Genomic DNA, 21694 nt, shown 5'->3' with positions numbered 1-21694 from the left:
TCATGAAGGCTCTGTAGAATTGTCTTGCGAAGTTCTTCAGTTGGTAAGTACAGTCTGTTCAAATAAAAAAGTAATCCATCCTTCTGCTTTACGTGGTAATGTCTTATCAAAGTGTGCCGTGTGGGATCAGCCAAGGTCGCTTGTGTCACCTTCTGCAGAAAAGACGGAAGAGCCAAAAGAAAATGCTTGGGAGCTATCACAGGTTGGTCTCGGCCTTCATGTTGGATGTCATCAGCCAAGCAGCGGGAAAGGGCATCCGCTTTTAGATTTCTGCTACTGGGTACATAGCTGATATGAAAATCATAATGTGAGAAGAAGGCCCATCGAGCTTGACGAGAGGTCCGGCACTGAAGGGAACGCAGAAATTGTAAGTTTCGGTGATCGGTGCGTACTTCCACCGGAAAACATCCTCCAAGTAGATGACGGCATTCTTCAAAAGCGGTCTTAATTGCTAGAAGTTCCTTTTCGATAACAGGGTAATTCTGTTCACTAGCCGTTAATTTTCGGGAGTAGTAAGCCACAGGGAATTCCATCCTGACCTTTGGGTCAATCTGAAGTAGTACAGCTCCCACAGCGAAATCCGAAGCGTCGGCTTCTACTATAAACGGCTGGTTGTCCTGAGGATGATGTAATATGGGAGAAGTACTGAAAGCCTTCTTTAAGCCTTCAAAGGAAGCAGCAGCTTCATGCCCCCATACAAAGGTTTTCTTAGTACTGGTCCGATTGGATAAAGGTGCAGTTAATTGAGAGAAGAGTGGAATGAATCTTCGATAGAAATTGACAAAGCCAAGAAAACGTTGAAGAGACCGTCTATCACTGGGAGGTCTCCATTCCAAGATTGCACGAACCTTAGCAGGATCCATGTGAATACCGGAAGCACTGATTACATAACCAAGGAATTCAATTCGATCCTGATGGAAAAGGCTCTTCTCGGGCTTGGCATAGAGATTATTCTTGTGTAACCGCCGGAGAACCTCCTTTACATGTAATATGTGTTCCTTTTGATCCCTTGAAAACACCAAAATGTCATCCAAATAAATCCAGACCGAAGTCCCGATCGGATCAGAAAATATATGATCCATTAAACGCTGGAAGACAGCTGGAGCATTACATAGCCCAAAGGGCATGACTCAGTATTCATAGTGCCCAGTTGGAGTCTTGAAAGCCGTCTTCCATTCATCTCCTGTCTTTATCCGTACCAGATGGTAAGCTCCACGAAGGTCGAACTTGGAGAATATTCGTGCCTTGTGTAAAGATTCCAAAATGGACCGAATCAAAGGAAGTGGATATCGATCCTTTCTAGTGATAACGTTTAGTTGTCTATAATCCACACATGGACGCAGAGTACCCTCTTTCTTCTTCACAAAAAACAATGGAAATCCTGCTGGTGAATTGGAGGGTCTGATATACCTTTTCTGAAGGCAATCCTCAAGATACTCCTGCAAGACTTCCTTTTCTTGGGCTGTCAAGGTATACACCTTGCCATGCGGAATCACCGCGTCGGGTAGCAAATCTATGGCACAGTCAAAGGTTCTATGAGGTGGTAAGGGAATGTTCTTTGGTTCCGAAAAGACCTCTTGAAATTCTGAATACTCAGAGGGAATAGACAAAACTGAGAGTAAGCGAGACATGCCCTGTCCCTCGGTCTGGGTGGCAATTGAAAGTTGCATTGACGAAGAACCCGTGTCACAACAGTCCTGCACACAATGATCAGAGCAAAAAACCAAAGTTCGAGTCTGCCAATTGAACCATGGCAATCCCAAAATGATTGGATATGAGGGTGTCTTGATGACATCTAGGAATATCTGTTTGTGGTGTTCCTCAATCCCCAGGCTCAACGTCTTGGTATGTTGATGGACCGGACCAGAAGACAATGGGGTACCATCAATTACTTCCACCACCGAAGCACAGTCTTTCTCAAGCAAGGCAATACCATTTCTGGTGGCAAATTCAGTATCCATGTAATTTCCAAAGGCTCCGCAATCCAACAATCCTTGTACCTCAATGGATTCTTTTCCCGGCCTAGAGATCTTAATTGACAAAGCCATGAGAACCACCGGTTGCATGGGTTGTTGGACATCCACTGATTTAGGAAGGACTTGAGAAGAAGAGAGGCCCATCGTCGCCTTTCCCATACACGATAGGCCGTTTAGTTTTCCGACTTCCAAAGTGGTCTTAATGGACAGGTATTGAGATAATGTCCAGAGGCCCCACAGTACAGGCACAACCGTAGATTTCGTCTTCGTTTCCTTTCGGCGTCAGATAAAGGCCCTCTGACCCCCCCCCCCCAATTGCATGGGTTCAGGGTAGGGTTCCGTGGAACCGGACGTCTTGACAGGCTGTGGCACGAATCTGGGAACTGTTCTTTCAAGACGTCGCCTCTCGCCCCTTCTCTCAGACAATCTGTGATCAATCCGCATCACTTGCTCTTGGAGTAACTGCAGGGTTTCTGGTTCAGGAATATGAAGTAGTTCATCTTTATATTCCTCCCTCAATCCTCTACGAAAAAGGGTCTTCTGGGTAACTTCAGGCCATTGTGAATCAGTAGCCAATTGGCGAAAACGACTGATATAAGTAATAATATCACTAGATCCTTGTTTTAAATCCATTAGTTGGTTTTGGGCTGTAGCAGCAAGGTTGGGGGATTGAAACACTTCCAGGAAGGCCTTTTCAAAGGCCACAAAATCCTCCAAAACAGGACTTTTGGCTACCACCAAAGGAGTAGCCCAGGCCAATGCATTTCCAGTCAAGTTTCCTAAAATGTATCCAATCTTGGCCTTATCCTGATTAAAATGCGTAGGCCAATGAATCCTACAATGGTTGCAGAATTCAGCCACCCGTCTTGGATCTCCATCAAACTTTACAGGACTGGTTTGAGCCATCACTGTCTCAGCCGAGGTACCCAAGGTGGTTCCTTGAGCAACCAACTGACGCAAGTCCAGATTCTCCTGATGCAAAGCCGTCATCTCAGCGCGTAGGGCCAGAACCTCATTCCTCAATTCCTTAGAATCATCCATTTCCGAGTCAGAACTGGTTGTGAGGCGTCTTAATCTGTTAAGGTGCGCGACCCTAGAGCGCTGCATACCTGAGGTCTCGATTGTTGTTCTTGCAGGTGACGCCAGGCTGTCAGGTCCCGGAGCTGGTCGATGAGGAAGCGACGCAAGGAGGCAACTCCAACCCAACCCTAATGGTAATAGAACAGGGATGGATGGGACCCACCCACCGACGCCACAGATTGACCTCCCTACGGATTAATGTGACGTCGGAACAGTGCAAGCACTGACAGGGAGGTTGATGCAATGTCGAGCTGGATACAGTCCAAGGAAGATGAACTCAGCAACTTCAGGAGTGGTAGATCAGGTAATCACTAAGTTCCAATACAGTTCACTGGTGACAGGCGAAGAAACTTGCGGCTGGTACCCTTAGCCAAGCAATCGTGGAAGGCTTCAGAATGGCGTAATAATGGGTCAGCATGGGAAGAGAACCCAAGGCACAGGGAGAACCAGGAGAGACAGGGACCCAGAGGGGAAGAAACAATACCCCCAGTAAGGCAGCCAGAAACCAGAGCAAACGCCTACCACAAACAAGGACAAGGCAGGGTAAGGGGAATCTAAGGAAGGGAGACCCACCAGGCCAGGGACCCAGGAGGGGAAAAGGAGAAACCCCCCAAGGGAACAAGCAGGAGAACAGGAACGGGTCAGGTAAACAAGGCAACAGGAGCTGGGCACCAAAGCAACGGTCCGCAGGTAACAAACCACATTAAGACGCGACTTGTTAGAGAGCCGGACGCTATTTACAGCGTTCGGCACGAGAACGAGGCTTAGAGCGCTGACGGACCTGTACGTACGTCGTGACCAAGCGGGAACCAGAACGGGGCTTGGAACGCAAGCTTGCTTCCCCGTTCCAGGTTACCCACGAGGTCCGTGCACGCAAGCAGAGGCGCAGATCGCCGACCCGCTGTTGGATGCCGCTTCTTCCCAGCCGGAATCGTGGATACAACCGCCACGTCCAGAAATGGGAGCGGGGCGTAAACCAGGTGGGTGTTCTAACACTAGGTAAGATGGATAAACACCAACATCTCTTGAAAAATCTAGGCTGGACTGATGAGATGATTTCCTTGGCAAATATTGAGAAGGTGAAGTACAGGCGGTTGAAGAAATTGCGAGTACATGCTAAGGTGTGGGATGTATTCTTGAATCTGTATTAGCGAGAGGAATGTTTTTAAACCTGCATTAGCAAGAGGAATATATATATAATAATTGGTTTTTGTTTTTTTTTCTCTTCACTCTCTCTCTCTTTTTGTATTCATATATTGTTTGCATTGTTGCTCTTCGTTCGTACTATGATATATTTGCTTCATAATTGATGTATTCTTGTTTTGGTAAAATGTAAATAGACAGTTTAAAAATAAAACAATTCTTATACTTGTGTATATGACGTGTCGGATGCGCTGTGTCAGGTGAAGTGACTTGGAATGTCGCCTGTAACGTCTCTATTCAGCATCACTAAACCCATAGCAACTAATAATTTTGACCAAACATGGCCAAAGTACTCTTTCCTTTTAAGTCTGGCGATTGTACCAGTCATAGATTCCACTTGCAGACATGTGGTTTTAAGATCGCCTGATAGGAGGATCAGTCCACCTTCCCATTTGTCCAGCCACTCATTTATGCTATTGGAGACTAGGTTGGTAAATGTATTTAAATTACCACAACCTAAATGCCAATAAACATTTATAACCAGAATATCAAGATTGCGGTTAATAAACAGCCTGACGTGGGTTGCTATAAAACTAAATGTATGGGTTATGCACTCAATGATGGAATAGAGCAGACTGGATTTCATAAAGGTCAGCATTCCTCCGGACGGCCAGCCGCCATGAGGACCCCTTTTAGCAGGCTGAAAATTACAATCGTAACCATCAACAACCGGCGTTGTAATAGCCAGGGTTCCTGCAGGCTGATAATCGATTTTGCCTTTAAAAGGAGACCAACTGCTGGGTTTGTAAATAAATGAATGTGGCTCCGAGTGTTCCATGATAGGAGGGATATTAAATACAAACTATTGTTGGGGAGTATATGATGCTACCTCTGATTTTCTTACATTTGAGCCACTCGTAATATTTGACTAATCACTAGATTGTGTCTCAGGAAGCATATTATTTTTGTTAGTCTGCACCTTTGGATTTGAGCTTTGCTCAGGAATCAGGGAGACCTAATCCCCCTATGAGTAAGGGTCCATTAACCTCCATTGCTCGATCCACCCTGATGATTACCCCTGTTAATATAGATTGTAATATTGAAGCCAAATGAGCGGATGGTACTTCGTTTGCTCATAACGATGTCTAACACCATTTTGGATCGAAACCTCACTTCCACTCGATCTGTTCTGAAATAGTCAAAGAAATAAATTCTATCAATGTCCCGTGTGAGGATTGCACTAAGAGATGGTATTGCATTCTGTAACCGAAGTAAGTTTGTACGATTCAAGATCACATGTTTGTCATGCAAAACACTTTCTAGACGTACTTTAAGTTCCCAGTCCAATTTGTGTCCCCAATTGGGCAGGGCAACCCATGCCACTCTTGTTCCCGGGTTCTTCCTGGCCCTTTGGGGCGACGTTGATCAAAGTCCTCCCTTGGCGGTTCTCTTGCCTTTTCAGCCCTTCAGTACACTATACATCTCTGGATTTAATGGATTTAATGCACTCATATCCATTCTTCCTTTCCCAATCGATCTTAGAATTAGCGTAGTTAGATCTATTCCAAGGAGATTGTCCTGAAAACAGGTTTCTCAATATGTGATGCTTCATTGGTATAGGGAAGAAAGGGATTCTTGCACTGGGTAAAAGCAGAGGAGACATTTCTTGTTGCAGTCTCATCTGATTGCATTAATAAAGGCTTTAGAGCCAAATCAGACCCCGGGAAGATAACGTAGTTGCAATCTACATGTTTTCACGAATCGGGGAAAACGGATGCAGTTACAAACCTACTTCTGGTTACCCGATGCAGATCCAAAGTCTGAGTGGCCAATGGCACTCCTATAAACTCGGGCTGGGTAAATGGCTGTTCCAACTCTCCCATCTCAATCACGCTAGCGTCCAGAGACCTTTTTGCCAATAACTGTTTTAAGACTTTTCATCCATTTAAAAAACATTTGTTGTTTGCTTGTTGAACGTACTAAACGGCAAGTTTTTTGTTTTCTTAACTTGCTTGCCTCCCTTTTTATTCAGTCCCTTACGTTTGCAATTTGCTGGTGGTAACTCCACAAGAATTGCCTCCTCCCCAATCCCGCTCAATACACTGGAATTTCCTTCCGTTTGCATAACTTTAATGTGAGTAGTGCAAACAACCTAGGAGCCGTTATCCGGCCCCATGCCATCCAGGACAGCTGGAGGGCTACACAAGTCTACATGATGGGCTATGCTATGTTCAGACACGGCCGGCATATTAGGTACAATAGAATTGGGGTTAGTCATAATCTTAGGTTCAGCAAGTAATTGTGCACTATTGCCTTCATTACTAGTCATACCTCCCATTACTCCAATGAGCACTGCTGGAGGATGCACTGCACACTCAGGATTAGCGTCATCACTCCCATTTTCATATATTGTCATTCGGATAACATGCTTTTATCAATAGCCACTGTATCTGAAACCCCTGTATGTTGCAATCGTTGTGTTTGGTTAAACAGGAAGTCGTTCAGGCTACTGTGAACATGAATGTTAGTGAATTTAGTTTCCAACATAACTGAACGCGTCCTGGTTTCAGTTTTTAATCCCTCATATAGGGAAACCAGGATGCATAAAACTTTATTTATTTCAGTTCAAATGTCTGCCTGCGTGCCTTCCATTTTATTATCAGTTTGTCTTAGTAAAGCTGACAGTCTACGTAGCGGGGGCTGGTCAGGAGTGGAGGGAAAAGAAGAAAAACAGGAGTTATCGTTCGAAGATTGCTTGGTGATTAGATCTGGAGGAGAGTCCAGCATACATGAAGCTGTTCTTATGGAACTCAAATGGAACATAGAGTCCAGGTCACTTTGGGGGGGGGAGGGGCTTCTCTGTCTAATACGATGCCCTGATTAACAGGCACGGACCCAATTGTTGTAACGCATAGGAGCATGGTATAGTAGTCCATGATTTTCCCATATGTTGGAATTGGCACTATGATGTTATGGGGTCTGTCCCTAGTTAGCGCTTCTCCACATGTGGCGGGAGATTGTGGCGATTCCTACCCCAACGTGGCAAGTGATGGTGTACTTGTGAGCAGCAGTGGGTTTTGTGAGAAGTTTTCACCCTGAGGGTGGGAGAGGCAGACTGATTGCCTGAACTATTTCATAGTCAGAAATGGGAGCAGGATTTGTTAGCAAAAGAGGAGCCGTTGCTTTCCCGCTACGAAGGTGATACATGTATTAACGTGCCGGAAAGGGTAGGTTCGAATAAACACAAAGAATGTTTAATGTATAGTAGAAATAGGGTTGTTGACCTATTTTCTTTTTTATATTGTTTCTTCAACAAAGTCAAAAGTACATTTAGTCAAAGGCCGCCTTACCTCCAAACTGCCAGAGCACTCAGATTGCACTCTCGATCGCGCACGCTGTCGTGCTGGGAGAGTGTTTTATACGCTTCCCAATGTGTAAAACCAAGATAGCCGAACCGACAGCTCAGAGGCAGACTTAGTCAATTACTGCAATACAGATTTTTCAATGGGAACACTCCGTTGTCTCCAACAGTCACAAACAATCCAGCTTCAGTTAAAAGAAAACTGGGAGACGTAATATCCTGCCCAACTGCCAGTGCACTCAGATTGCACTCTCGATCGCGACTCAGTTTTGGTATGCTGCTCTTAGTAGCCCATATGGCTAACAGGGCATGGGGGATATTTAAGCAACGTGTTTTGTCCCTGGGGGAGTGCTCTCACTGAAAGCGTGTTGGGGAGTAGGCTGGTGGCAGCTAATTATTTCCATTTTGGTTACACCATGGTGTAGCCTTTTTACTGTGTTAGTATCCAAATGCCGGAAATAGTAACTATTTGGGTACAACAGCATTTTAGAAGTCCTACAACCTGTCTTTTTTTGGTGGCCATTTTGTGTTGGGAGAGTCCAGTAGGGACAGCCAAAGTGGCTGTTTTATCTGCATACGCTCTTTCAAAGCCTGCAAAGGCCTCTGTTAATACCTTTTCCACTTTAGACTGGATTCGGGCCTGTCGGTCATCCCAATCCACTTCCTTTGTGTATGGAAGTTTGGCTAGTCTGCACTGATAGGGTGGCTACCAAAACATTGAATGCTGCATGATTTTGGATTAGTTGACGGGGCTTTTCCTGCCCAGTGGGGATGCGGACAATCCATGTGTCCTTCTTTTAAATCATCCTGGAACGTACTAGCATGGCTGCTGGTAAGATGGCCTGCTCCTGATGATGCTGTGACCTCTGTCCTGTCTGGGCCCTGTCCTTTTATGGATGCTCTTCTGTTTCTGCCTGCTTAAATAATCCTTACTTGGCTCTTCTGCTGCTTCCCTTAGGTCTTCATTGCTAGGACCTGTGCCCCCCTATGCTGAGGGGTCCATGTGCTCTTCAGGAAGCCTTCCTGTCTTTGGTAGACTTAATGTGGGAGGCCCTGCTTGCTTGCTGGCTCTCTCGAGTGGCTTGTTGCTACTTCGTCTTTATCTACTCTGCCACTGTTTCTGCTGCTTGGCTGACCTGTGTCTACACCTTAGCTGCCTCTGACATACTTACTAGGTCCCTTCTCTGTTCATTTGCTGCTGTTGTGCCCTTCTTGCCGTGAGACATCCAGAGTGAATTCTAGTTCGTTGGAATCCTGGTATCTGGGAAACTGTTCATACTGACGTGCGATCCCAACCATTGACTAACCAGACCCAATCCCGACTCCTGTCTTCCTGCTGTACCTGCACTTTCTGAGCTGTTGAAGCCCGAATAGCCAATGTGCTTAGCTATTTCCTAGTCCTGTTACCTCCGCTTCCCATAGTTGGGACTGTTCTTTTAGGTTTCCAGGCTCTTGGTGCAGAGGGTATCAATGCCCCCCTGCGAGCTTGAGGCTCACGTTGCAGCAATCCTCCTTTGGGCTTATAATACAGAAATAGGATGTGGGACATATCGTGGTGGTGGCGATTTTTCCCACTATTATTGCATTCTTTTTTTATGTGGGGCAACCTCAACCCCTCTGCCATGCCCCCACCGCTCCACTACCCAAAGAATCCATGATATAAGTACTGTAACCCAAACACCACCTGAAACAAATGTAGCGAAAAGTGCTGCAAAATTGCTGTTCACTATGTGTGGCGAAACGGCTGTTGTGAGTTTGGCAGGAACCCTGAAGTATTGGAGTCCAACTCTTCTGGTAGGTAACTCTGACTGTGCTACCTTGTGTTGCAGCCGTCTCTACAGCTATGGACTGTAATTGATACTTACCTACTTTTCATCCTAACTGCAGGAGACCCGTTGGGTTTGTCCTGTTAAACTTTATATAAAGACATTTGGGAACTTTTAGAGTTTTCAAACTGACATAAATATGTACTTAGCAGCGAGATGCCATTTTACGTTTATGCACTTTGGGGTCCTGTTGTCTTCTGAGTAATTGTGGTATGTTTGAATTGTTCTAGTAATTTTTATTCGCTTTCTAGTGTGACCAATAACTGCAGCTCACTCACTCTGTAACTTTCTATGCAGGTAAAATGTTCACATTCATAATTATCTGGCAAACATGGCCCTTTACAGTCCCAGGCCTGCATTTACTTTAAGGAGGCCTGCAAATTCTTTACAATCCCTTTCGACCTGCAGGACAAGTTCCGTAGTTTACATACTCCACCTAAGAGAAAAAATGTGCTCGCCCCAGGGTGAAGGGCGACTAAATATTTACCAGTGCTTCCTGTAAAATTGTGCATGTCTCCAGAAGAGCACTTCAAATGTGCTGCAATGATGCCACCCAACGCCCAGCCATGCACAGTGAAACTTTTATTTGCCATTTACTGCAAACCGCAATTAAAAGTTTCAAACATCCCCATACTCGTCAGCAAGGTTCAGTACTCGCCCTTCATAAAATGTGTGATTGGGCTAGTAGATTTTGTAAGCTTTAAGGGACTCGCCTGATTGTTGATTATTTATGTCTTCCAAATTTAACAATTTTACTTCCGCCTCCTAAACTCGTCAACATGTAAAGTATACTGTTGCATAACTGACTTTCTGCTGGATTTTGATCGTAATTGGATTTACTTGCACCCTCTATATTTTTTATACATATGTTTTGTCTGTTTACGTACCTCCATAGTACTTAATTTAACTGTTTTTTTTACCCAATGCAGTAGTTCTAGAAAATGCTGTGTTTGTGTAATATATATATATATATACATATATATATATATTAGCACATCATGTGTGGGCCTAACCGTACTTAGTACCTGCCCACTCTTCTTCCAAGAGTGAAGCCAGCACGCTCTGCCACGTTATCTTTGATATTGTTTCGATCTAATCTAATGGGCACCCTGTGTACACACTGCTGGGCTTGAATGGCCCTCCACCTAGAGGGATTCTGAACCTCTCCCTAACCGAGTACATGCTGCAGCACTACTGTCATGATGCGGCTCTTGTTCGATTTGTTTGAATGTATTTCAAATGCTTCTATACAGGCATTGAACCCCCTTTTTAATAGATCCCAATTTTGGCAGACATTGGAACTGGAGTGGAAGAAGGTCAAGAGATTTGCCATGGGTCGCAAAAAGGGGTCTAGTGTTGTTCACTCAAGCAGTGGTTTGCAGGCCTCTTGGCAAAACAGATCAGCTATCATGCAGTCTGATAGGCTGACAGTGCTGGGACAGAGACCGGCATGCGCATGTCCCACTGCTGTATAAGGCAGTGAGGCACGCATCATCCCTCCTCTCACCCTGCACTGTTCGGGCCCTTAGTTCCTGCCCTCTCCTCCATCGGGCAGGAGCAGGCTGCAAATACAGGGTTCCTGCCCACAGAGGATATACGTGCCTAGAACAGTTATGGCAGTAGAGTGAAAACCTTGGCATATGATGGCAATTACTGCTAAGTACCTGGGCATATAATGGCCATTGCTGCAAGCGGTTGTACTGCTTCGTATATGAAGCGAGTTTCTGAAAGTTGTTTCAATACCTGGCAAATGGTGTGTTTCGTTGGACATGTAATGACAAAACTGGCTTAATATGACTGCAGTACCTATAAAAAGATACGGGTAGTTTGTCATATGATGCAATGCCTGGTTAATGGTGCAGTCATTTCTATATATGGTATTTGAGCACTAGGGGCCCGATTAGCCAAGGTTTGCACTTGTGCAAAAAAGTGGAGCAAATTAATTTAGCACAGATTTTTCTGTTTAGGTAATTGGGAATGGAGCAGCCAGATCTCACCCCAATTTGTATTCTCATTTTTTTTTACATGGGCAAAAACGGAATTTAACATAAAAAAACCAGATTTCTTTTTATGTTATGCAGCAAAAATAGTACAAAGAAAGTAGTATTTATTTTTGCCCTAGTGCAAATGGTTTTAGATAATCCAAATTGTAACAAAACTTATTTGCTCCATTCTATATTAACTCGTGCACATGTTTGATCATCTGGCCCCTGATGGCGTTATCTGTTGGGTGACTGTTGTATCTGGGCAGTGATGACAATACTTTTCAAGTGGTGCGAGTACCTGCTGTGGTCATGTGACAGGAAACGTGTTCACCCCACGGCCCGTGTTCTTGACGACCTCTCGCCCTTTTCCTCTCGCCCTTCAGGAGTTTGCTGCTCTTACCAAGGAGCTGAACCTGTGCCGGGAGCAGTTGCTGGAGCGCGAGGAGGAGATATCGGAGCTGAAGGCAGAGAGGAACAACACGAGGGTGAGTCACACGCAGATCACAGGGCTGCCGCAGGGGTCTCGGGGAGGCCGCACTGCGAGCTCGGAGATCACAGGGCTGCACGCAGAGACGAGAGGTGACGGGGAGGCGGTAGTGTTGGCTAATCACGCCTGCAAGAGCCGGAATGGCTTGGAGATCCCACGGCAGCAGGAACAGTGGGTAGCAGCGAGGCTGCACTGGTAGAAGATGCAGGGCCCAAATATTTTCGAGCACCCTGTGACACTGCGTGTGGCCAGTGCTGCCATTACACATAGCTGCTCCCCACTGTCGACATATTTGCGGTTACCTTATAGCTCTCACCTCCTCATTGTGGTAGATGGATGCACTGACTATTAGCACTTCAGAATTAAAGCGAGTTTGAGACATTAAGGGCTGGGGTTCAAAAAGGTCAGACCACAGGAAGATCGCAAGGCTCAATGAGAAGAAGGTGATTGCCGGTGGTAGCGGGGTGGGGCACATTGCATGGGGCTGTGGAGAGGAGGGGGAGTAGTAAAGGAGTGGTGGTAAAGTGCAACATAAAGGAGTGAGATTGGTAGGGGGAGCCGCTCTTATTGGGCTCCCATGAGACAATCCTCTCATGTTGGTGTACGCTTAGTAAGTTTTCTCCCTGTGCACCCCCCTCGGGTAAATGCAGGCCCAGTGTGCTCCCTTTTTACTGAGCGCTTTCCCTGTGAGCTCAATTTCCTATGAGTACTTTCTCTGGGAGTTACTCTTTCAGCTAGTATTTGTCCTCCGACCTCCCCTTTCAGTGAGGGCTTTCCCTAAAAGCCCCCTTTCAGTTAGTGTTTGCCCAGGCCACTCCTTTTCTAGCAAGTGATTGCACCGCCATTCCTCTTCCACACAGTGCTTGCCCTGCTTAATTTGTAAACCCAATTGAGACCTGAGCCCACAATGTTTCTTGGGAGGCTGCCACCCACAGCAACAGCAGCCACTCCTTACTACTGCTCACACTGCTTATGCCTAGGGCCCAGGTAAAGTTTTGTAAGTAAGGAGACAGAGAGAAGACTAACACTCCCTTAGGGAATCCACACCGTCCTTACAATAGTGATGGGCCTCCTAGCTATGACTGTGGCTAGAAAAAGAAGAAAAATGCTATGTTTTTTTTGTTAGATAGATTCCTTCTATGCTATAAATCACTAACACCCCACACCTCACCCAAGCTACCAAAGCCCACCACTTGTTCCCACCTCAGATAGACCTCAACCCCCCAGCCCTCTAGCCCCCCTAAGAACTTGCCCTTCACAAGAATTCTTCCCCCTCAGCCATAGAACACCCCCAGCATCCCTGCCCTCTTCCTTATTTATTTATTCACATTTGTTGAGCGCACAACAGCCCGTAGGCATCGTGGCGCTTGTTACATTGGTGCTCATAGCTTAGTTACGTACACAGATACATACAGCAGCCCAAGTGCATCGTGGGGGTTGTTACATTTGGTGAGGTTGGCTTTGCTACATACAAAATATATATAGGTGGACTAAAAGTGGATAGCATTCGTCTTAGAGGGGTGTACACAGGTGTGTCTGTGTGAGGGTGGACAGTTAATTGAAGAGAGCCATTTTGAGATTTTTGCAAAAGGCATGGAGAGATGTTTCAGCTCTGAGGGCAGTAGGTAGTGTTTCATAGCTTAGGGGCGAGATGGGGAAAACCAATTCCTCTTGGCTTGGCCCTATTGATGTGTGGTACAGTGAGTTAGTTAGTGTAGTATAGTCTGGTGGGCCTTGTAGATTGTGCTCTGGATAGTATGTCTGATAGGTATGCGGGTGCTGAGTGGTTGATGCATTTGTATGTGGTTGTGAGAATTTTGAAAGTGATGCAGTCTTTGACTGGGAGCCAATGAGCGGTCTTTCTTGCTTGTGTGATGTGGTCTCTTTTAGGTATACTAAGAGCCGCTCTGAGCAAGTTATTTTGGGTGGTTTGGAGTCTTGCTAGGTATTTTTTTGGAGGTGCCGGCTAGTAGTGCATTGCAGTAGTCCAATTGGCTCCTATAGTGGCTCTAGCAATGGAGAGGCAGTTGTCCTTAGTTAGAAACGGTTTTATAGCATTGATGAGTTTCGTGCTCAGGGCAGAGGCCGAGACAATAGAGCTAACTTGTTTATCCATGGATAGCGTAGCATCAATGTGTACTCAGAGAGTTTTAACAGAGGCTAGTACTGGGTTGACACAATTGTCGAAACGGAAGTTAAAGTATGACGAGTCAAGATTGGCTAGTGTGGACTTTTTTCCAAGAATGAGTATTTCAGTCTGACCACCTTTCCTCCTCCACCATGCACACCACTTCCCACTCTGACTCCACCTCTATGATACCACTCGGAAGCTCGCATCCACAGCACTCACTCTCTCCCCTGCTACCACTAACTCTCTCTACTGTCGAAGTCCAACCCACCCACACCCAACCTGCCTGCTCTCTTGCATCCTCATCAACGCCAGATCTGTCGCCAAAAACAAAGGCATCATTTTCGACTGTATCTCCTCTGTAAGCCCAGACATCCTCTTTATCACTGAAACCTGGTTCTCTAACGACTTTGAACCCATTGCTCCCTTATTGTGCACAACAGATCCAGCAGAGATGGGGTGGGGCGGGGGCAGGGGTGGGGGTTGCCATTCTCCACAAATGACACCTCAAAGTCTTACACTCTGAGAAATAACCCTGCAACACTGACTGCAACTCACTACTAGTGAAACTCCAACTCACCCCCTCCTTCACTCACAGCTTCCTACTCCTTTACAGACCCCCACAACAGAAATCTTGCAGACTCCCTAGAGACATTTTAGCAGCCATCCTGATATCCCAGCCATCCCTCACCATACTAAGGGATTTCAACACCAGGTTTGATGTCCCTTCTAACCCTATGACCCGTCCACTCATTCACAACTTGGAAGCCCTCAACATGACCCACCTGATATCAAACCCCACTCGCATAGCAGGACACACCCTTGATGCTTTATTCAGCTCTACCAACTTGATCTCCGCTCCCCCTTCCACTAATTTGGACTGATCACTCCGCCATCTTCTTCTCTCTCATGACCACCACCCCGTCCCCACCTGTCTCACCTGTCCCATCCCTTCCTCCTGCGTACCTCTTTGGAATAAAGTGATATTTAACCCTGTCCTGGCCGAATCCCTTCTATCCTGCCTCTCAAACCTCACTGTCCAAGGAGACTGCCCTCTTTCGGCCTTTTTGTCAGATGGCTCTCTAATGCCCTCATCCCTCTCCCCAACCAGATCTGCTGCTTGCAGACTATGTCCTACTCCCAAGTGGTTCACTCCCTCCCTTAAATCCCTCAAAAGCATCAAGCCCTGCCTGGAGCGCACATGGCAGGCCAATCCAGCGCCCCAGAACAGAGCCATTTATACCAGACAGATCAAGGCCTACAGAACCGAAATTAGGAAAGCCAAAAGATCTTTCTTTGGAAACCGAATAGCCGTCGCCCAGAACCTGATCCAGGAACTCCACAGGATCATGTCAGAATTTAAGGCTGCGCTCTGCTCTCCTACCCGCCCCCTCCACTCCCAAGCACCCTGCGAGGCCCTGTCACACCACTTTTACAACATTGCTATCTATAGACACCATACCATCAGCACCAAATTGGCAGTGTTCAGGATCCCCTCATATTCCCCATCTCCTGACTCTCCCCATCCTCCCCCTCAACCTGAACACCCCCTCCTTTCTTCCTTCTCTCCCATTTCCCACCCGGAATTCCTGAAAGTACTATCTAGTAGCCACCCTGTGGGATCTCCTGGAGACCTCGGCCCCTCTCTCATTACATTCTATCCTCAACTTGTTTAGGCAGCACCGCTAGATTGCTAATTAACCACTCTGACTTCAGGCATCATCCCTGTAGCTTTCAAAACCTCTCATGTCAAGCTCCTACTTAAAAAGCCCACCCTCGACCTCCTCCCATCCAACTACCACTCACTCTCAAACACCTGCTTCGTCAAATTTTCAGACTGCACGGCATACACCCAGCTCTGCCTCTTCGCAGAATCCATTTGCCTACTCAACCCTGCCCAGTTCAGATTCAGACCCCTCAGAGGAATGTAATCTTTCCTCGTCTCCGTCTGGGATGACATAAAAAGAATGGCAGAGTCAGACGGCTGCGCTGCACTCATCCTCCTCGACCTCTCGGCTGCCTTTGACACCATAAACCACTCCATCATCTGGGTCAGACTTGTCTCTCTAGGCATCAGGAACTCTGCTGTAAGATTAATCTCCTCCTTCCTTGCCAACCGTTCACAAATCGCGCTCCTCCCACCTTTCTCCTCGGCCCCCACCCAGTCTCCAAAGCGGTGCGACAAGGGCCTACCTGTCCCATCTCCACTTCAACCTCTATCTAAGCCCATTACCTGCACTCGTATGACTTAAGCTGCTGCAACTTTTCAGATAATCTTCAAGATTACCAAAACCCCAGCCTCCTTCCAATCCGATCTCGACGTCCTGCCTCTCAAGAATTCACAGCTGAATGACGGCTAGCCACCTCCTCCTTTATCCTGGTAAAACCGAAATCCTCATCTGTGGTAAAACTGAACTCTTCCCCCAAACCACCCCTTGGCCACACTCCTTAGGAACCGCAGCATCAAGCTCAGTAAAGAACCTGGGATGCACCTTGAACTCGGATCTAACTTTCTCTCACCAGATCAACGCTGTATCCGGATCATGCCAACGCTGTATCCGGATCATGCCATTTTCACCTCTGCATCCTCAGACAAATCTTCCCTTATCTCTCGTACCCCCACAGAGTCTCAGCAATCCTGGCTATCATTTTTTCATGCTTACACTACGCCAATTCCCTATCTGCTCAAAAAGCTCCAATGGATCCAAAACTCTGCAGCTAGGCTCCTTCTTGCCCTTTCACCCAGATAACACATCACTCCTCCCCTCAGGGTGCTCTACTTTCAAGGCCATGTGCATTGCACACCGCACCCTCCACAAGACAGTCCGTGAATTCCTCCAACACAAGCTTACACGCTACCAAACAATCAGAAACCTTAGATCTGGCATTGCACTCCCTGTGATTCCTCCCTTTCAATTACACCGGATTTGGGGGATCCTTGTTCTCCGTCCAATCCCCCCTGCCTCTGGAACTCACTTCCACTCAGCCTCTGCCACAAAGAGGATCACATTTCTTTCAGGAAGGCCCTCAAATCTCGGTTCTTTCCTCCAGCAACCTGCCCCTTCCCTACTTCATGATTACCTTCATGACACCTAAACCATGAATCTGTTTGTGACTGCCCAGTATATCCTCAATCTCGGAGCAGACCGGGCCAACCCATTCCAAGGGGCCCTTTTAAGCTAAATAACAACTGATGCACAAGGTAAAAGGTACATAGTCACGCACCACTTTGGTGGTTGCTAGCCCCAGGCATGGCCACCCACCCACACGCATTCACATCATTAACCAGACTAAAACATTATGCACACCGTCTCTGGCATCAGAATGCAGAGAAGTCCCACAACAAAAATGTGGTCTAGCTGGACACATAATGAGTCCCTTGAACTCGCACACTCTCCTGACCACCTCTCGGCAACCATCCACATGCCTGACCATCATGGGTAGCTTACTGGGGCTCTGCTATCCCATCCATTTTTCTGCTTGGCCAAATGCACACATGTATTCTAACACATCTAACAATGTTCCCATACCTTGGACTTCAGTCCCCCGAGGGCGTTCCCCCACAAGCACGTTTAGGCCATACTAATGGCATAAAGGCACTTTATAAATGATAAACTATTACATGCCCAGAGATGAAAAGCAAGACCGTAATAGATATGAGCACTGTGAGGTGGTAGGAGTAAGACGGACACAATGGTGGCATGTTGATTATCAAAGACTTTTATTCTCAAAATAGAAGAGGGGGAGCTGAAGGAAATGCTAATTTTCCCTACTTCGATGAGGGGTTTCCCAGCCTCAACAAAACAAACTAATGAACAGGCTGTGTCAGAATGTCCTAATTAAAGTTCACATTTCTGTGCCCAAATCCTAACCTATCCCTCACAGCTAAACTCAAGAAAAGGTGAAGAAGGGAAAATGTCTCTTGACTGCCGACCTGGAGCCCGACCTTGTAGAGAAAAAACAAGTTACAAAAAAGTGCAGAAAGGAAATAAAAGTTCAATTAGACTCAAGGGGTTGACTCCCTTTCCCCAGAGTCTTTGAAGGTTATTCAAGTTTGTTTCTGTATTTTCAATAGTCAATATGGGCTGCTGTTGTTTACTTGACAGGCCTATCTCCCAACACCGATGACAAGGCTCTGGGGAGCTAGCTAGTATACTACTTCTCAAACTCTCTTAAGAGTCCCTGCTCCTCTGTGAGCAGACCCTGTACCCAGATGTTATGTCGAGGAAGAGACGTCTGATTTTTTTCTTGTAGGCTGTGTCAGGGTTCCTCGACCCTGTCTGAGTAGGTCAGGTCCCTGAATATTAAGATCTTGAAAAATGGCCTAACTTTCTGCTCTGGCCTTTATTTTTGATTTTATTGGATATTTGTAAGGCGCCTATACAACAAATGGTGTTTCAAGGCGCCACAAGACCAAAAAGGGGGTGGGACAAGGAAGAAAGATAATAACGGTCCTACTAGGCCTTGTGACATTCGGATCGTGCAAGTGCAGTAACGAGAAGTGCGAGGGGGGGTTACGGGAGAGTGCCGGTCTGCGCGTAATTCGAAGTGTTAGGGTGGGAAGGGAAGTGCAGGGTAAAGAGGAGAGAGTTTTGGTAAAAGGGGGGTTGATTGAGGGGAGAGGAAGATGGCCACAGGTGCTAGGCGAGTGCTATGTGGAGGTCAGGAGGGCAAGTGCCAGGGATTGCGTGGAGTGCAGGGGGTGAGTGTCCACATGCTAAGTGCGAGGAGGAGGGTGAACTGGGAGGGGGGCCTGGATCCCTGTAGAACTCTGAGGGAACCAGGCAGCCAGTCACTGCAGCAGAAGGAAGGGGGAGAAGGAAGAGAAAAGGAGGGTCTTGAGGAGCTTACAGAACTTAAAGAGATCTGAATCAAGCCTGAGGGGGGCAGGGAGACCATTCCAGAGGGAGGCTCCTGCGGAGGAGAGCTATCTACCCCCACTATCTGCTTAGAAAAGCATCTGATCCTGCAGAGAGTTGGAGCTAGAAGACTGATGGGCTCTAAGAGGGAGATATTTAGGAAGAGAGTTGATTGTAGTGGGGTCCCAGGCCCCAGAAAGCCTTACGGGTGATTCATAGGGTCTTGAACATGATCCTAGCTGCAACCGGAAGCCAGTGGAGAGATTTTAGGACTGAAGAAATGCTGTCCCTGGGCTTGAGGCCAAGGATAAATCTTGTAGTCCTATTCTGGATTAGTTGAAGGGGCGAAGGGAGGATAATGGAAAATTGAGGAAGAGGCTGTTGTAGTAGTCCAGCCTAGAAAGGACCAGAGTTCTGGAAACATTAAGTTTCTGGTGGTAGGTGAGGAAAGGGAGAATGCCTTTTTAGGAGGTGCAGCTGATAGTGGGCCTTCTTGGCAAGGTCTGCGATGTGAGAAGAGAAGGAGAGAGAGGAGTCAAATATGACACCAAGGATTTTTGCCTCACAAGAGGGTGAGGGGAGTGGTCCCATAGAGGGCGGCCAGAGGGAACGAGGGAGCTGGGGTCCCAATGAGAAGGATTTCAGTCTCACTGGCATTAAGGCAGGGATCATTCACAGCACACCATGCTTGAATAGCAGTCAGACACTGTGGGATGAGAGAGGAGTTCAGTGGAGGGAAGCTTGAGGGAGATGTGCGTGTCATCTGCATGACACTGGAAGTAAGGAGAGAAGGCGAAGATCGGGTGGGCCAGAGGGGCTGGGTAGATGTTGAAGAGTGACGGCGAGAGCATAGAGCCTTGAGTGACGCCGCAGATGGAGAGTGTGATAGGGGAGAGAAAAGGGCCCAGTTGAACCTGGGAAGGTTGGTCAAAGAGGAATGAGGTCAACCAGTCCAGAGTCAGGCCTGTGATTCCAAGTGTTTTACAGAGCTGATTTGTTAGGGTAGCTTGATTGACCGCGTCAAAGACAGAGGAAATATCCAGAAGGATAAGAACAGACAGAGGGTTGGAATCGAGATTTGAGAGCAAGTCTTCACGGGTGTTCAGTAGAGCAGTTTTGGTGCCTCTGATGCTCTGAAGCCAGACTGTTGGTTGTGGAGACGACCAACAGATTCATTGTGTTGGATCAGCTGGGGGTGACTAGCTTCTCGGTAATGGAGATATGGTGCTTGTTAGCCGGGCAAGAGGGTTTTGCCGAGGGCTTTTTGAGGAGAGCATGCACAAGGGAGTGCTTGAGGGGTAGCGGGAATGAGCCAGTGACAAGAGTGATTACAGAAATCGGCCAAGGCTGACTCAAGGGACGCAATGTTGTCCTTGATAGTTCTGGAGGAGCAGGGGAGCACCTGTTTGGAGGAGACTTTTATAGAGAGGACTTGTCTAGAGACCTCATGCGGTGCTATGGGCGAGAAAGAGGAGAGTAGGAGGGAAGAGGAGAGGGGGGCCAAGGGAGGTCTGAGGTCTGAGACCTGGGGAGGAGGGAGGTGAGTAGAGGAGAGTGAGGACAGGATGCCCTGCGTTTTGGTTAAGAGGTTGGAGGCCAGTGCAGTACAGAGGTTCAGGGATGGCAGGGGAGAAGTGGAGAAGGTAGTAGGATTGGCAAGTTTCTTGCAGATTTTAAACAGTTTGCCAGTGTTAGGGGCCCCAGAGATGCGTGCTTGGATATGGGCCCTCTTCTTAGAGCGGATGGAGAGTCTATATTGCCTTTGGAGCAGGCGACAGGCCAGTCTGTCAGAGAATGTGCCTGATGACCGCCACTTCCGCTCAGTAACTCTGCACTTGCGTTTCAGAGAGGCTAGGTCGGAGCCATACCAGGAGTAGCGTTTGCAGGCAGGCTTCATGCAGATCCTCATGGCGGGGGCAATGATGTCCAGGGTGTTGATGAAAGAGAGGTGAAGATTAGCAAGGGCAGTGATTGTGGGAGTCTGTGGCAGAAGTGGGAGGGGGAATGGAATTGGTGGCAAAAGCAGCAACTGACACTCGCTTCATTGGTCTAATGACAGAGGAGGAGACTGGCAGTGCAGGCAGAGGCTTAGCCGGGGGACCTAAGCGATCCAGGTGAGAGGGCAGGAGAGAATGGTCAGACCAGGAGAGAGGTGTAGTGAGAGGGTTGGAGATGGAGATGTCTGCTGAGATGAGTTCATCCAAGGTATGTCTGGCTTAGTGTGTCAGACCGGTGTGGGAAAGAAAGTCAGAGGCTCCAGAAGAGTTCAGTGGCCGAATCAGGAGAGTCAAGGTGAATATTGAAGTCTGAGGAGAAGCGTGGAGGTGGAGGCAAGAAGAGGCGAGGTCAGACCACTCCGAGAGGGAGACCGGGCCAGGGGTCCTGCAGATGGTGGCAAGAGTAAACGAGAGGGTTGGAGAGACACCCAGCCTGCAGATGAGGCATTCAACAGAAGAGTAGGACTGAATGGGAATCACAGTAGCAGGGACCCATTCAGGGAAGATCAAGATCAGACCGGTTAGGCCTGGGCTTAGAGATGATCTTGTAGTCCTTAGGGAGGAGTGTGTCAAAAGCAGTGACAGAGCTGGCAGTGAACCAGTGAGAACGAGAGCGCCAAGGTAGAATTCTTCAAGAAGGAGACAGATGTCGGAGGAGTGTTTAACAGCACAGCAAGAGTTGACGGTAGCTAGGTGAAGTTGGTTGCCACGCTTTTGAAAGCCTTCCGACGAGGGGTACAGGGATGTGGTATGCCAGTCGGTGGTGAAGAAGGGGCCATGGAGGTGGCAGACAGTGGAGTGGCAGGAGAAGGGAGGAAATTGATGATAGACGGAAGACGCCTATCAAGAAGG

At 47.4% G+C, this 21694-nt stretch overlaps 1 protein-coding gene across 7 annotated transcripts in view; it reads left to right on the top strand.

Annotated features, from left to right (window-relative positions):
- PPFIA3 (PTPRF interacting protein alpha 3) overlaps positions 1-21694 on the top strand; it is an 841741-nt gene that overhangs the window by 259659 nt on the left and 560388 nt on the right. For all 7 annotated transcript variants that reach the window (XM_069605740.1, XM_069605757.1, XM_069605735.1 and 4 more), the window contains exon 3: positions 11755-11856. In XM_069605740.1, coding sequence (XP_069461841.1) covers positions 11755-11856 — 102 coding nt within the window. The remainder of the gene's footprint in view (positions 1-11754; positions 11857-21694) is intronic.

The sequence above is a fragment of the Ambystoma mexicanum genome, chromosome 1p (genome assembly GCF_040938575.1).
Source record: "Ambystoma mexicanum isolate Mex_15411 chromosome 1p, UKY_AmexF1_1, whole genome shotgun sequence".
Classification (NCBI taxonomy): domain Eukaryota; kingdom Metazoa; phylum Chordata; class Amphibia; order Caudata; family Ambystomatidae; genus Ambystoma; species Ambystoma mexicanum.
Note: the sequence above shows the minus strand (reverse complement) of the source record. Positions and strands in the feature narration are given on the sequence as shown.